The sequence below is a fragment of the Varanus komodoensis genome, unplaced genomic scaffold (assembly GCF_004798865.1).
Source record: "Varanus komodoensis strain SLA01 unplaced genomic scaffold, ASM479886v1 scaffold1, whole genome shotgun sequence".
NCBI lineage: Eukaryota > Metazoa > Chordata > Lepidosauria > Squamata > Varanidae > Varanus > Varanus komodoensis.
In genome coordinates this window covers 51,664,552-51,682,194 of record NW_025335268.1, presented here as the reverse complement: position 1 = coordinate 51,682,194, position 17,643 = coordinate 51,664,552, and the positions used below count along the sequence as shown (strand labels likewise).

At 40.8% G+C, this 17,643-nt stretch overlaps 1 protein-coding gene across 1 annotated transcript; it reads right to left on the bottom strand.

The window, feature by feature from the left end:
* Positions 1-1,852: 1,852 nt before the first annotated feature.
* Positions 1,853-17,433, bottom strand: SERINC1 (serine incorporator 1). Its single transcript, XM_044425568.1, has 10 exons — positions 17,279-17,433; positions 14,716-14,877; positions 14,266-14,426; positions 12,584-12,663; positions 11,569-11,706; positions 8,398-8,567; positions 8,208-8,298; positions 6,115-6,256; positions 5,787-6,017; positions 1,853-4,961 (listed from the first exon to the last, which is right to left on the bottom strand). Exons 1-10 carry the CDS (start codon positions 17,315-17,317, stop codon positions 4,823-4,825), a joined length of 1,353 nt encoding a protein of 450 aa, XP_044281503.1. The 5' UTR covers positions 17,318-17,433; the 3' UTR covers positions 1,853-4,822.
* Between the last annotated feature and the right edge of the window lie 210 nt (positions 17,434-17,643).

The following is a 17,643-nucleotide window of genomic DNA, read 5'->3' as shown; positions in this document are numbered from 1 at the left end:
AGATATGGGAGGTGTTAATACTCATTTCTGTTATGTTTTTGGAGTGGTGTACTTGTGTTTTTTAATTGTTCTTGTGGTTTGCTGTGGGCAAAGAATCTTTTCTAGGGGAGGAATTATACAAGAGAAACAGCTTGTGAATTTCGTTTCCTTCTGTATTAATAATGGGGAAATACTTAAGGGGTCATGCTGCCAGCCACCTTCAATTAAAAATGCCTGTGCTGCCATGAGTATGGATGAACAACCCTGCCCATTTGTTCGTTTTTCTCATCTTCAGTCCATTCTGTCCCATTTCACTACCCTTTGTAATTTTTTCATGTGCACTTCTCGTGTGTATTAACCAATTTGACTCTACCACCATGTCAGATAATGTGTCATCACGAATAACTGCTAGCCCAAAGAACATACCCTGGAAAAACCATGCCAACAAATGCTGAGAGATTTTTTATGATTGTGCTAAACTTGTTGCAGCCCAAACATGAATTTTTGCATGCTATTTTCACTAATGCATTTTAGTGAGTAGTTTCACTAATATAATGCTTCTGTTTTCTGATACAAGAGCATTGTAAAATGCAGTGTGAATTCCAAAAAATAACTATTCCTGTTTATTACTGTCAACAAGTTTGCTGCTGTGCCTGAGGGACAGTACCTGGGAAGGAAGCTTTAAGCACCCCTCCTACAGTATCTATGGCTCTGGGAACATTTTACCTTATTCTTTGTCTAATGTATCCATGGTGGTTTGCAGTCTGCATCAGTAAAAACAGTCCATCTAAAAACATTCCTTATTACAGAAAATATAAAGAGATGGGAAGGCAAAGGCTGCTGCCTAAATTATACAGGAGTACTTAACAGCCAGCTGGAAAACAGGACAGCAAGGAAAGCTTCAGTGGTTGTGCTTCTTGTCTACCTGTGCTGCAATGGAGATTGCCTGGCAATCATTTGATGCTATAATGGAGAAAGCAGGGAAGAATCCTGTTTTGGATCAGCTGTTTCTTCCACAGGTGGAACGATTTTTTTCCATTGTAGGAAAGGTCTGAGCATCCAGAAGAGGTTCCCGCTGAATGAGGAATATAACTATCCCTGCAAATCCTATAGTCTTTTCTCCCAAGTGTGCCTGAAGGTTGTCTAGCTTTCTAGACCAGTTCCAAGGATTGATGAAAAGGAGGAATTGTTAGAAATCACTACTACCCTCCCTGTTTCAGTAGACGCATTTCAAGGCTTAGACTTCGCATGGTCTGTTTTTGAAAGTTAAGTTTCAAATTTGGCTAGGACATTGCTTCTCTCATCCATTTTGGGACAATGGTGATTCATTTCAAAAAATGGAGGCAACACAAATGCTACATTTGGACTCCACTATTGCTAGCTTAGTAATAGTAGAAATGTGGGAAATGTCTCCAAGTCAGCAGGGTAGCAAAATGATTTTGATTGGATGAGAACTTGTTACCAAGGGAAACTGAGCAAGAGTGAAATAATTTCACACTCCCCCCCCTTAACAATTTACAATATGTAGCTATAGTACAGAAAGGAGTGTTTAACATTCCACATCACAGTGAACAATGTGATGAAGAACAGTAATGCTGTATTTATAACTACTCAAAAAGTACTTGCTACTAGGACAAATGGTATTGCTGTGGCATTTGAATTACAACTCCAGTTCCAGGTACTGCATGGAGATGCTGAGCAATTTGTAAATACAATCAAAGCAGAGCTTAATTGGGGGGGGGGCAAAGTAGGTTTTACTAGCTGTCCAATACACTGTCTCAAGTCACAGGATTGAATAGACAGACTCAAACTGAAGTCACTACCCATGACACTAATACATATGCAAGCTACAGATCAAGCAATAACAGCCATCTCGTGAGAAAGTTTTATTGGTTACAGCAGACACTCAAAATGACTAAATATTAAATCTACCTCCAAACTGCTTTCATGTTTAATTTAAATCAGCCTTACAGTATATATTACAGCATGTTCTGAATGTATTTAAAATAATAGCATTAGTACAGGAAATAAACATTTCCAGGTTTGCAGTTTTAGGATTTTCCACGAAGAAATCCACTGCCAGCAATGCACAGACACAAAGGACTAGCAGCAATACTAAATTACCATTAAAAGGATTTTGTAATATTCTGGACAGAAAAAACCATAGTATTCTTGTAGAGGATATTAACCTGTAAATAAAATACCTGTCAACCAGTCAAGTATTACTGGAAAAGAGGCATCAACTTCTGTCTTGCAAACTAAGCTACCAAATACCAAATCAAGGAACATTTGGGCCAGAATGGTACATAAAAGGCATTTGATTATTGCTTTCTTCACCCAAAACAAAAAATCTGAAATTTTCAACATAGGGTATACTATACTACAGTTAGCAAGAGCAGGAATGCTAGCACATTTCATGCCTCAGGTCTAATACCTTTGAATGTTGATTAAGTTAAAAAAACACTTGATTTTAGGATTTAATTGATACGAAAACTGAATGTAAAGTCTAACATGCACTAATAAAACTAACATTCCACTGCATTCCACTGAAAAAGCAAGCCTGGTCAAAATTGGCGCTATTTTTCATGTCCAAAAATTCCATGCAAGTTTCTCACCATTTTAAGTTTCTAACCTTAAACATTTACAGCTGTGCGTGTCCTTTAAATACAGAGACACATTTACAAGTACAAAACTAGTCCCTTCAACAGAATGGAAGGGACTGGTTTCTTGTGTTGTCACAGTGCAGCATGACATCAAATTTGCAACAGAAATTCCCCATTCTTGGCTTAAAAAATAATCACAAAAACTGGCTGCTGCATTAGATACATTCCTTTCCTCCTTACTACACCCCTCTCCTTGCACTAGTCTTTAATCAGCTAAGATTCATTTAGATCTATCATCCCTTTGTTCCTGCCAGTCAATGGACTATTCAATTTAAAAAACTAGTTCTGAGCTCCTATAGCTCAATTAAAACTAACCTAGTGCTGTATACCTCTGGTATCTGACTTCATTCAGTTCAGTATCAGCCTCTTCTAAACAACCATACATACTTGCAGCTTGAGATAATACAATCACCTGAAGTGGCCATCAACTTGCAATCCTCCTCTCTCTTCATAGCGCTAATTCCCTCACCTTTCCAGAACACACATCATAGATACAAAGGTGGCATGAAATGTTCAGACCAAAGCAAATACTCTTACCAAATGCACTATTCAAAGTAATCTTTGCAATCAAGGCCAAGAAGATAGTCAAAGCCAACCCTAGCTTCATAATTCCCAATCTGATTATAGGTGCAAATATTTAGCATTAAAATACTTTTGAAGTTTTTTAAAAATCTTCTCAGTCTGAGATTGAGAAGTGCTCCCAAAGAACTCAGCCAAATATTTGGGAAATTTATTTTTGCAGTTAACAGTGACATTTCATGGCAAGCAACTTTCAGAAAAAAAACCCTGCTTCCCAAGTGGGGTAGTCTATCACTTTTCTGTGTAAAATTGGAATCCAGTTTTCTTTGCAAAACACTTTCTCAAAGTAGAAGACGATGCCTGGCAGACTGATGCTTTTACAACTGGATGCTTCAGACATGTTAAGGAAAATAATTTAAAGTAATAGGCCCCAATCCTCCCCTGCTCAGCAAGTACTTGCATGTACTAGCTGCACAGTAGATAGCTTTCCTAAAAGTAGCCATTGCCCCTTAAATGAGGCAAAAGTTAAAGATTACTGAAAAGGGAAGGGGTAGCCCTGTCTGAAAAGCCCAACAAGCTTCTCCATTTTATCTCAATCCTACTACACTGAACTAGCAAAGGCCAAAGTAGGTAGAATTGCCAGCATTCTCATGTTTAAAACTGTGAACATGTTCCCTTCATATAGAAAATGGTAGTGGGGACCCAATTTGAAAAGCACAAAGACATGGATCTGGTTTACACAGAACCACCACCCTCAAGAATTCACAACCTAACAAACCATGGATTCTCATCAGGTGTCGTTCATTATTAAAAGCCCCTATTTCTTCTAAAATTCCAGGTTTGCATGTAATTACTATGCATGATTCTACAAGTCACACTAACAAACCATACTTGCGTATTATGTGTAAACATAGTCATACATGAGTGGAATGGCATCCACCTCTGTCTGTGATTTATCTTTAATCATTCTGAGTGCATGTTTCTCTCTCTGAGGTTCCCTTCTGCTATCAGAGGCCTAGCTGGAAGAAAAAAGCCTGAATAAAGGGGCTACAGGGAGATACATGGAGAATTTTGCATTCTTCATGTAAACCCATTTTGCTTTAAAAATCAGAATTCCCACTCTTTCTAGAAAACTGGGGAAGATGTGTGCTAAGACACATGTGGAACTGCATTCATAAGTATCATTATACTAGAGCAAAGCTTCTGCTGTTTGCAGAAACCCCTTTTTTCAACCTTGCAAAAAGAAAAATTCAGTACTTTGATTCCACTTGTGCAAGCTGTTACATATTTCACAATCGATTATGATTTTGTCACATTAGATGTTGCTGATCTTCACTGTTCTACTACCAATTGAGAAAATGCTAGTGAGCTCTTATACATCTGCTGCTAGCATTACTGTGCAATACATCCCATGAAACCACTACCATTAAAGCGGGTTTGGCCCTAAATCTAGTAGTAATCATTATCAACTGAATTACAACTCAAAAGTCACTAAACACCAAGATAAGATGATCTAAGAATAATCATGCAGAACATACACAGTAATTTGCACAGATAGTATAAACATGCACACATATTTACAGTTACATCTTAGTATGGAATACTGTTAGCTTCAAATAAGCAACAAAACAAAATAAAGCTTTTGGAAAAGGTGTTTCATCTTAGTCAAAATCACGGTTTGTTAACACAAGTGGAGCCACCAGTGTCCACACATAGAGAACAATGCCAAGCCAACTGGAAGATATCTTCACCCAGACAGAGGGCCACTTACTGGTCATTAATGCAGAGGTGGGGTCAGGACTGGGAGAGAAAGATAAAAAAAAAAAAAAATAAACAGCTTACCAAATAATTTCTAGCACAAGAAAACTTTTCATAAAACTTTTTTCCCTCCTAAAAATAGAGGAAAAAAGGGGAATCTAGTAAGCCAGCCTGTACAAATTGACCCCAGAGAGAAGCACAGAAACAGAACGAGTCAGAAGGGGCCTCCCAGGTCATCTAGTCTCACTCCTGGCTCCAGCTGCCTTCACTCATGACATACCTACCATGTGCATGTCCAGCCTATCCTTGAACACCCTCACCGATGTACCTTCAACCACCTCCCATGGAAGCTCATTCCATACCCTGGGGTCCTAACTGTCAGGAAGTACCTCCTGGTATCCAAACTGAACCTTGTTTCCCTAAGCTTTGCTCCACTGGAATTCATCCTGCCCTCCTCTGAAGGGAGACCACATCTCTACCCACCTCTGTATGACACCCCTCATGTACCTATATGACACCAACAGATCCCCTCAGTCTCCTCTTCTCCAGGCTAAAAAGACCCAGTTCCCTCAGCCTCATATGGCTTTACCTGCAATCCAGCCACCATCCTTGTGGCCCTACACTGCTCCGATTCTAACCTGGCTATATCCTTCCTGTAACATGGAGCCCAGAAATGAACACAATACTCCAGTTGCGGGTGCACCAGAGTCATACAGAGTGGCAGTAATACTTCTCTCAGTCTAGAAGCCACACTCCTGGTTATGCATTCGAAGGTGGCATTCAACCTCTTGACTGCAGCATCACACTGCTGGCTCACGTTTAGTCTGTCTATAGAAGTCTCCCATAACTTCTGTGAGATCTACATACCTGTACCAATTGGTCAAAGTCATCATGATGTAAAGTGAAGCCAGAAAAAGCATGAAGTGAAAGAATGAATAACTGTAGGTAACACCATCTTTCTCATTATCAACAGCACGGTGGACATCATCTCCATCATCAAGTGAACCTTCACTTCTAGGAAGTCCATCTTCTATCAAAGTTGACTCATCACTGGTTAGAGTCAGTTTATTTACCTGACTGTTATTGGATGTCCGGATGCTGCAGTTGCAAAATTCAGAAGTGCAATTAGATATTCAATGTGGCTATTTGCTAACAATGGAAAACTTGTTGAAGAATTTCCAAATGGTCTGCTTACCTCGAGTAGAGAACACAGAGTAAAAACAAGACAAGTCCTACAATTCCTTGGGCATCCCACCAGTGGACAAACTGGCCCTTGCTTGAAGTGCTTGTGGAGTTATAGCCAATAATGCTCAGCAAGCTTGGATTGCATTGTCTGTCTAGATCAGTGAGGACAGAAGAAATTGAAAGTCAGATTATTCTAATCTATTCAAAGAATAAGAGTATCTCACTGAAGGCAAATCGGTAACTTGGAAGCAAGACAATGCCTTAGAAGCAATATCTAATGCATATAATGCACACATGCCTTTAAGCAGTCAGACTAGGTGCCAGCATTTTACACACTTCAAAGCTGCACTTGTTGGACCACTTTTTACAGAACTAACTCCAACCAAATGAGGGCCTTTCCAGACATACATACATGTTTCTGTGTAGCACCTGTAGTAGCATTAACCATATGGTCAAGCAACATGCTCATTCCCCTGTAACAGAACACTGTTGGGTCACTTCTACTACTATGCAGTGATGATGGGGCAGGCATTTACTCAAGCCCTGCAGAGGACAGGTGTACAGAATACCAAAAGGAGATGGGGACAGGAAGAAGAAAGTCTGCCGTTTCAGTGACTACTTTCAGGTTCAATCCCTAGCAGTTCCACACAGGGACCAGAGGCCTGCCTAGACCCCATGTCAGCCACCGCTGGACTCAATGGGCCAATGGCTTGACTCAGTAGAAAGCTGCTTCCTATGCACCTAACACCAAATTGGTAAAGCATTAAGTTTTCTGACATAAAGTATGCCTCTTAAAATAGAGGATTATGGGTAATTGCCAATATTCTGGCACTGGCTAACCCGCATAATAATTGAACTATGACATATGTAAGAAACAACAGATACAGAAGACATAAAACTAAACTTATTCTTTGAAATTTGGTAGACCACCCCACTCCCTAGCTTCCTATAAGGAGTCCTGGCTGCTACTGACCTCCCTCACATAAAGACTGGATGTTTCAAATACCACTAAGTCTACCATGAAGTTATTATTTATTACTTGCATTTATATGCTGCCCCACAGCCCTGAGGCTCTCTGGGAGGCTTACAATAAAACACCCAAATCAGTTAAACAGCAGCAACTAATTCAATTCATTAAAACCACATAAAACCAGTAAGACAATGCAATGAAATATAAAATACAAGAACTAAGACTATAAAACTGGCAGTGCAAGAAAAGACAAGCCACCGTAATATTAAAATTGTGTTAAAAAAACAGCTATTAAATGCCTGTTTGAATAAAGAAGTCTTCACCTGGCATCTAAAAGAGAACAATGATGGTGCCAGGTGCACCTCCCGGGGGAACATGTTCCATAAGCAGGTGCCACTCACTTTCCCTTTGCCCTGTCACTTCTTTGGAGGGTGGTACACAGAGAAGACCTCTACTGATGATCTTAATAAACGGGCAGGGACATACTGAGAGGGGCATCCCCTCAGATATCCTGTCCCCAAGCCGTTTAGGGAGCATATTACACAAAAAATCCAAGGTGGGGAACAGGCCTCCCTATACATGTCCTGATTTCCTCACTCACAAGTGAAAATATTTCCCTTATAAAGAAATGTAAATGTTTGCTTCAGAATTATTTTTGGACATTATTGCTGTTCACAAACTGTGGGGATGGATTTTGGTTTTTGTTTACCTAGGCTACAGTCCCAGACATGCACACAACAAGTTCTTCTCAATAAACATGCATACAGTTGTACTTTAGAAATATTTTAGATACCCATGGGGGGTTTGTTATCAAATATGGCACATGACTTAGAACTGTTATATTTATTTGAACAAGCCTTATTTTTGCTTAACCATTATTTGCCTCTTGCTTAGACTAAACCAGAAGCATCATCTGATTAAATACATTATGTTTGCTATAACACAGAGTAGAAAAATGGGATGAGCAGTAAGTCATCCCTAGAAGTACAGCCAGGGTGTCTGTCCAAAGCCCTTTGCTAGGTAACTCCAGTGCACAATGGAATCTGGCTGGGCTGACCCTGATGCCATGCTTTAATATGCCCCAACACAGGTCTGAAAGTAATAAGCAAAGTAGTATTTTGAAGCCCACTTACCTGGCTCATTAGTCATTGCTGCCCAGGTTAGATACATTGTGTAAACTGTAATCACAGATGACTGCAACAACCCAGATCTTGGCTGTGATTCCTACATGCAGAGATACAGTAAAATAATGGTATAGGAATCTGTCAAAATTGATTAAATTCTTGCCATATTCTCAAGCAAATACTAACCCTAACCTCATACCTGAATTTTAGGCAAAATTGACATTATTGATGCTCCAATACACAGCAACATGTTGACACTTATGAATGCCTTATTTTCAGAACAGCCTTCTGGATGAGTATAATATACGTAAAACAGGACAATTGCCACCAGAGAGAGAAGATAGTTCAGTGCTGTGGCAGACAGTAATGCTGTAAAGAAGCAAATGAAAGGAGATTAACGCCTATTAAGTTTTTATTAGCACCTCTGAAACTGCACAACTTTTCTAGTGTTCAGCTTTTAGAGGAACTGCTGCAAGGGGAGTTACAATGGCAAGGGCACCCCCTTAACATCTTGTCTTTTGGTTGCTCAGGATTCTTGATGGCAGGGGAATTATTTCTTCCCTCCTGCAGACCTGAATATACTTTAGAAGGCAGACATGGAACAAAGTGAGGAAATTGGGGGGGGGGGGATTAGCATAGAGACAGGTTGAAGGAAATATGACATCAGGAATTCAACTAGTCAGGTAAAGGAAATACAGTCCAGAAAGTTAATGCCAGTGTCATGTCCTGGACCGCCTTGCACCTGTATGCCCTACTAGCATACTAATGGATGAGGCAGCTGATCTGGCATGCACCACTGGAGGGGGGAGGTAGAAGAGGAAAGAGTTAATCTCTTCTAGCTATGCCGAGCAGGGTACTGGGTTCAGCATGAAGAACACCTGAAGTTGAGTATGGTATGTTGTCATCATCTCCAGGCTCCCTTTCTGCCTGACTACTGCTCTGGACTGTTTGCTTCTGATGTTGCGCCAGTGAGATTAGGGATTCTGGTGCACTACCCACACTGCTGCTCAAGAGATTCCTTACCTAAGCTGACAGAGGTAGCCTCAGTCATGATGTTGACTGTTGGCCTTGGGGGATGGTAGCATCCATGCTGAAGCCACCTTATCTGAGGCACCTCAGGACTTCATGGACTCCAACTGCTGGATTGTCCTAACATGTCACTGGCCTAACACACGTGGCGAGGCACACTCTGGATGCGACTGTTTCAGCCAGGTATGGGAATAATTAACTGAAGGTGGGAGGCTTTGAATCAGTCCCCTTGCCACAGGCAGATCAGAGCCTATTGAGATTTACACCAACAACATTTCCTCTTTTCAAGGATGTGGGTACTGATAGCCATATTCATTTTCAAAGGGTGTTGTGAGATTTTTCAGCTAACAGCTGAATCCCTGGTTGATCTCTGGAATACAGAGAGGACCTGGGAAGTTCACATGATCGCTCCTTAAACTTTCAAGTGGGGCTCATGTGTCTCCCTGGCATACCCCACAGTTGAGGTAGATACAGGAGACAGCCAGAAGGCAGATAGAGGAAAGCCAGGGGATGCACTTGAGCCCTGGTAAGTGCCTACATCTGGGCGCAGTGATGACAGGTTAACTTCTCACTGCCACTACCCACTCTTCTATTTCCTGCCCAGAAGAGCTATTCAGGTTTGCCTAGGGACTATTACCCACTGCTCACAAGAACATCTTAAACCTGTCTGAAGCCTACTGTAATATATTTGCTAGGCACTTCCTGGATAAAATATCTTTCAACCACTGGGACTTTGATTCAACTGTTACAATGCTGGAGTCTATGGAAACACTTCGAGCGCAGCCAGGTCCAGTTTTATGGAGTGAGTTTCAGCTGACTGAATTCAAGGATGTCAATAAGTTGTATAAACCTGTCCAGACACCTATGTTTGTATTGATCTTGCCCATCTCAGCTTATAAAAGCTAGCAGGAACAGGTAGCTGGGTCGAGGAGATGATCAATGCTTTCTGAGAGGGAGTGGTCCCATGCTGTCTTAAAGAGGTGGTGATGAAGCCAATCTTTAAGAAACCATCTCTGGACCTGGAAAATCCAAACAATTAGGCCTGTGGCAAATGTCCCTTTCCTAGGCAAGGTCATTGAGCAGGTGGTGGCCAACCAGCTCAAGGTGCTCTTGGATGAGTGCAATCCATTTACGTCAGAGTTCAGGCTGGGCTGTGCCACAGAAACAGCTTTAGTCACCCTGTGTCATGAGCTACATGAGAAGAGAGATTGGGGAGTGTGACTCTTCAATCTCTCAGAGGTTTTCAGTACCACTGGCCATGGTTTTCTTCTGGGGCAACTATCTGAGTTGAGAGGGGGATACTGCACTGCAGTAGTTCTGCTCCTACTTAAAGGGTCAGCTCCAGAAGGTGCTGCTTGAGGAATATTGCTCAGCCCTGTGAACTCTCCAGCATGGAGTTCCTGTGTGGTCGGTCTTGTCCTCCATGTTATTCAACAACTACATGAAACCATTAAGTGGAGTCATCTGGAATTTTGAAATGCAGTATGCTAATGGAACACAGCTCCATTTCTATTTTTCCTTTTCAGAGGTGGCACTGTAGATGTGCTAAAACATTGCCTGGCTGAAAGAATGGACTGGATAAGAGCTAACAAACAAAAGCTCAGTCCAGAGAAGAATGAGATGCTGATGGTGGGTGGTTTCCCTGACCAGATCTGAAACTGTTCTGAATGGAGTTGCCCTCTCTTTTGAAGAAACTGGTTCACGGCTTGGGGGTGCTCCTTGAGCCATCTTTGTCATTTGAAGCTCAAGTGGCCTCAGTGCCTTCTACCAGCTTTAGCTGGTGGCTCGGTTATGCCCCACCTGGGCAGAGATAGCTTGATGTCAGCAATCTAGGCTCTGGTAATCCCTGAACACCATTAAGATAACCAGCCTGTTTCCTCTTAAAACCTGGCAAAGGGGTAAAATTAACCATAGGTATCATGCACATTAGCAAACAGGAAAGTACAGAAGCGAGAGGCACAGGATGGGAAACCACACTGAGCAGCAGGAAGGCACCAATGGGGTTCCTGCATGTGTATCTCCAACCTCAGCAACTTAGCACTGTGACAGCTAATACACTCATTCTCATTCATTCATTCATTCAGCGGACTTATATGCCGCCCCATTCACCTAAGCCTTGGGGCGGCTTACAAATAAATACTCTTATGAGCTGGGGGGAGACAATTATTATCGCTTCATTTCTTCCATCCCTTGTAAGCAATATCAATATCATGCTTCTGAAAATGACAATCTCCTGTTAACTCCACCCATGCCAGCAACTATGGTTTGAAAAGCAACAGCACAGTGTTCTGGCATGTAGAACTGGAATTTGAGCATCACACATTTCAGTCATGCTGCATACCTGCATACCAGCATCTTGAGTTGCCTTCCTCCATTTTTTCAACCCAGGATTCATTCCAAGAGTGGGCAAAATCAATAAGTAAAACCAGCTGGATAAGAATGAAGCAGAAAGCACCAGCCATGCCTACATAAAACCACACTAAAAAGAAAAATAATGGACAGCACATCATTTTTTCATAAAGAATTTCATTTCTTAGTTTCATTTTTTAAAATTACTAGCTGATTCAAAGCCATCAGTATTAAGTAACTTAAGAAAAAATGAGATACAAGTCCATGCCCGAGGGAGCTTACCAAGTAAATGCAAGAGAAGGAAAAACACAGGGAAGAGATTGAGACAAGAAAATGGCAGATAAACATGGGTAAATGTAATTATATTAAAAAAGTAAGAATACTGAGAATGAGAATTAAGAAGTCAAAACAAAAGGTCTACTGACTTCCCCTAGAATGAAAAATACAGTTTCTGTCTACACTTCACAACAGCCCACCTTAGCTCAATCTACTTGTGGGGCCTGCCACACTGTGTGGGGTGCTCATGAGTGTCTGACTCGACCTGGCTTGTTGCATCATGCAAACCCAGGTAGCAGGGGCTGTTTTAGGGTTCTTTGAGCTTTGCCCACCCTCAAATAGCCATGGGTTATTTGAGGTTGTCTAATCCTCAATCAACCTGAGCTATCTGAGTGCACATAACAAACCACAACAAGCTGTACAAAAATGGCACCATGAGAGCCTAGCATGTGACAGTCCCCACTGGTAAATTAAGCCATAAGTGGCTGTCATGTCATGCAAATCAGGTAAATAGTAACTAAATATTTCAGTACCATTGAAAAAAGCTATTGAACATTTTATGTTTGATATACAGGGTGCAATCATATGTATGTTGAGACCAAAAAAAAGTCCGACAATTTCCAGAATTCTCCAGCCAACCATTTCTGGCTTGGGAATGCTGGAAGTTGTAAGACTTTTTCCAAACTGAACCTGCATAGAATTGCACCTTAAATGACTCAGTGAATTCTTACCTGTTGTAAAGGGTCCCTCTGGAATGAAAAATGCTCCAACTGTAATTGCAACTGCTATGACAAATTTAAAGAACCAGAATCTGAGAGGAGAAAAAAAATCAGCATAGTCTCAAACTCAGGATAATGCCAATATTTTAAAACTTTTTAAACAAATATTCAAGATACTCATTTTACATTATTTCCATTACTTGAATTGGAAAATTTCCAGGAAAATTAAGCTAGAATACATCAGGACATTTGCATCTGCAAATTTTCAGTTTATATCTAAAGATCACCCAGGAGTAATCTAATGTAGCATGTTTACAAAATACTAGTAAAATAAACAAAGCTCAAAAAGTATTTTAATATACTTTTTGTCACAGTCCACTATAGGGTAAATGACCTGAAAAAAAATTAAAATACTAATAATGGGAATTTAATATTACATCACACAGCTAAATCTACTTGACTTCTTGTAAAAATGTAAAGGTAATGTAGCACGCATTTCCTTTACATTCTTTAACAGTAGAAAAGAAACAGTGAGACTGAAAACAGTTGACACTAATTCAAAATTCCCCAGCTTGGTGCTCTCTAGCTGCATTGGATTGTGAGACCTAGCATCCTCACTAATGGCAGGGCTATATTCAGATTATGCTGCAATGACTGATGTATTACGCAAAGCAATATATTTATTTTAGCCATCTTGAAACACTTATCCATTTCACTTGAGAACTTAAGAGTTCTAGAGTTTTAAGACTAAAAAAAATCATGCTAGCAAGGTAACTTACACTGCATAGGCCAGGGGTGTTAGGCAATCAACCCAGTCTGACCTCCCATATCCTTCCAAGTAAAAACTGAAGTGCCACCTTCATCTTTAGTGCTCTTAACAGCTTCCCATTTACAAGGCAGTATCCTCTCTGTGGCTCCAACAAGAAGGTCCTCCTAAATACTACATGATCTCACAATATAAATCTATTCTCAGATGCAGTCTTAGGCCTGCTTCATGAATGGGATATTAACACTTCCTTTGCAACACCTTTTATCCTTCACCGCTCACTATCCCAGCCATGACCAATGGGAGTTATAGTGAAACATATCTGGAATGCCACATGTTCTTCATCCCTGCCTTGGAGACTTCTCCAACAGTTCATGCCAGCAAATGTGTGACCACACAGGAGAAGCCTTCAACTCTACCTTCCTAACCTGTTGTCTAGCCAGGCAGAATCAATGCAGTTGGCACACTCTTACTGGAGGAATACGCTATGCCAGGATGCACTGTGCCCATGCAGTGGCATCCTCTCCCACAGAAAGTGCAGCACCTGGTCTCTTAAGTATCAGTACAGACGGTGGCTCAAAGATCACATGGCTGATGGGTCTCCTTTGCCATGCCTGGGTCCTAATATTGCCGAAGAATACTACTTCTGATGGGAACTATGTTCCGAAAGCCTTACTTTCTTCCAGTATTGATTTCAAATAGTTCCATTAAAGGTCTCCTTTTTAGTTGCCAGAATGAGTAAATTAAATGTTACAACCTGATCTTGTTAAGCTATTTCTCAAAATATTTATATGGTTGGAGCTTATGTTTCTACTTTATTATTTGTTTTTGTAACTCTCTAGTTTTCCAGGATTTCCTTTACTCCAGGACTACTCAAAGGTAAGACTGTATAGAACATATTATACAATCAGGGTATTGTTTTTCTTACCCATTGTGTACTGCTGCCCTTGGATCACTGCTGCTCTTTACCTTGATCATCAATAGGGAGAAGAGGAGGAAGAACATGGCCATACCGAAGCATACCCTATACACTGCTCTGTACCCTACTAGAACATCACAATTCACATGGCCATCACAAAACCCAGGAATCTGCAACAAATAGCACACAATGCATTGACACATATTAATGAAATATCTTTGCTTTGTTTTGCTTTGTTATAACCATTACTTGAAATCTGTACAGAGTAGGATCTTCAAGCCTATAAATAAGCCCAGTACATTTTAAAATATTAAAACATCAAAACCCTCCCCCTCCCCACAAAGAAAATCAGAGGCTTGCTGTTTTGAAAGCCAGAAGAGGAAAGAAACTTTGGGTAAACTCTGAAATGTAGTAGTTGGCACACCAATCCTATCATAATAACGTCAAGAATAAACTGACCTTCTTTAGTTGCTCTTCCATTCCTGGCATTAACATCACACATGCAACACTCACTCCAAGTAGTAAGAAAAATGCATATATCAGCCTTGTTATAGTGGAGTTATTTCCACTAGGACAACATCGACACAGAAGGCATGGGGCACTGCCACACAAACATGGTATCTGGTGAAAGAAAGAGCAAAAAAAAAAGTCTGAGAAGAATATCAAGAATGATGCTTGGTGAAATATTTCTCTATGCACTGATTCTGATATCACAATATTGAGAACCGTATCCCTATCAACTAAATACATTTTGTGAAAGCGTATCCTATGCTATTTCATCCTGAATGGTCATTCATTCTAAGGATGAAATTTCCGTATTAAAACATGCTCAGTGTATTCAGCTTCTGATACAATGCTGCCACATTAAGCTAAAAGCATGGAAGTTCCTCTGAAGAAAACAGATACGATGTTGCAATACTGCTCCTCAAGTGACTCTATAACAGCACCAACATACAGTGAAAAAAGCAGCATACTATTTATAAACAGGTATTAATCATTTTCCCAACAGCAAGCTGGTCTCAAGTCATACACAACACCTAGCTAGCAAAAAAGTTGCAACATCAGCACTGTGTAACTTCCAGTTTAGGCCAGATATGCTCTTATTCTATCCCTGTTTTCAAATATACAAACTGAATTCTAAACATTACTTTAATATCTCCAGAATTAGAGAGTGCCTTGGAAAGAGAAAGAAAGAAAAGAAAATGAAACTAAACCCTGAACTGTTCAATCTGTCATACATTTTAGTTAAGGTAATCCCAAATGCAACTCCCAAATAAGTATATATTAAGTTTTTACTCTGTAATTCCACTACTGATTACAGAGTTCATTACAATAAAATAAACACATTTGAGATGGTTTTCAACTCAGGATAAGCTTTCATTCTAACTGGACAATTTTCCAGATTTTAGCAAGTGCAGAAAACTAATGACTACAAACAGTTAAACATTTTTTTTTCATTTCTCAATCTGACAGTGTTAACTTCACACAGCAAGAGCTTATTCAAAAGTGCAAGCAGTCTTTTTATACTTATTTCGCTTTAACTAGACAAGGAGCTGATCTTCTACAATTACTCAAGATAATTTTGAATATATTTCCCTCCTGTAAAACCACATTTACTCAGTATTGATTTGGCTTTTGTCTAAAAGAGGCTTGTCAAGAAGAACCAGAAATCATACTGACTGTTTCTCATTATCATGCACCCTCACAGCTGTTCAGAAAATGCTGACTTTGCATAAATAATGCTATGAGCTTAAAGTTGAACTGGATGCCTTTTGGGAGTCCTTCCAATCCCATGACTAAATAATGAGGACTGTTTAAAGGTATTCTGCCCAGATCCACTGTGGGTTATCCCAAAACATAAGGGACAGTGCTTACTCCTATCCAGCAGACACTCTTCTTGTTAAGAGGAGTTAACCCTTTATCAAAAGATAGTCCATCATGGATAGAAACTCCTCTGGAAAGGGAAAGCTGTTATAGAGAACATCTCTTTCATCTGGAGATGAAGTCACCAAGCTGTGGATTTGGGTGCAAAAGCTTAGAGTATCAGAAAAACAGTTGAGAGGGCTAAAGTTTTTGAGGAGCCCCAGGTATATCTTTGAGATATTATATATTGCCTTAGAAATTTTATGTGGAAACAGTGAACTTTGAGGCATTTGTCTGTTGTTAATTATGTACTTCCAGTTAAGCTCAATATGTTTATTTGTAATTAAACTCAAATATTACAAAATGCCATTCATCTCCAACAATCTCCATCCAAAGAAAATCCTGAAACTTATCACTACTCAGAGAATTGGGACCTGTATGACAAAATTACTCCCACCTGCAGTAAGATGGTTCAAAATTTTGCCAGTCACCCTGGCATAAGATATGAACCTACCAGAATTCTGAAGCAATGCAGCTCCACTAGGAATACCACCCATACTACAACACTGGAGCCCCTTTAGTTTTAACCCGGCGACATTACAAAAATCTCAAGCTTTTGGAAAGCTACAGATGCAGATGGCAAGAGCAGCAGCCATCACCGCGTGTTCCAAATATCTGAGATGATCACACAAATTGTGTCCAAACCCTACATATTAATTCACTGAAAAAGTCAGCAAAGTGGTCAATTAGTCAATGTCAAAGGACCAATACGAAAGGGAGGCTGCTTCATCAATCAATCACTTTTCATTACTAATATGACTTGCATGTTTGCATTGCAAAAAATCCAATGCAGAACAATTGGGAAGCGCCTATCAAGGTCGTGGGCCCATAGTTATCTGGGGAAAATGAGTCGGAAATGTTCGATTTGCTATTTAAACAAAGAGGACACGCCATAACCGAGGACTGGGGCATCCATCTCGTAGTACAATAGAAGCAGAGCGCAACCGAACCCGTCAATGCGCCTGCGCCTCTGGAGGTGCCGCTGCTTCCAGCCGCCGCCCAGCCCTTCCCTTCCGTGCTCTCCTCCCCGCCCCGCCGCCTGTACTCGGCCCTAAGGAACAGAGGAAAAACGGGACACGCCGCGAGTCCGGCACATTACCCAGCTCGCCATGGAGCAGAGGCCCAGCACTGCCCCCATCTCGGTCCTCACAGGACGACGAGTAGCACGGCGGCCCTCAAAAGATGGAGACGACGACGGCAAGCAGCCGAGGGTTGTTTACTTTCCAGCTCCTCTTACTCACTACTGTGAGCGTCGACGTCAAACGTCACTTCCGGGTTGACAGAGGAAATAACGTCATGGCCACCGTACTCCGTTTGACCCATAGAGTTAAGAGATAGACTCGCACAAGCTTCGCGTTGTGGGCTCTTTGTTGTTCATGCGTCGTTTTATTCTCTCCGCGAGGGAAGCGAAAACTGACCCTTAAAAATAATGAAGTTGGGTAGGCAGCGAACACAATGTTCCCT

Coding starts and splice junctions, on each gene's coding strand:
- SERINC1 (XM_044425568.1), bottom strand. CDS start 17,317: ATGGGGGCAGTGCTGGGCCTCTGCTCCATGGCGAGCTGG. Junction 11,707..12,583: donor AGAGGGACCCTTTACAACAG/GTAAGAATTCAC, acceptor TTTTCTTTTTAG/TGTGGTTTTATGTAGGCATG. Junction 8,299..8,397: donor CAATTTTGCCTAAAATTCAG/GTATGAGGTTAG, acceptor CTCTGCATGTAG/GAATCACAGCCAAGATCTGG.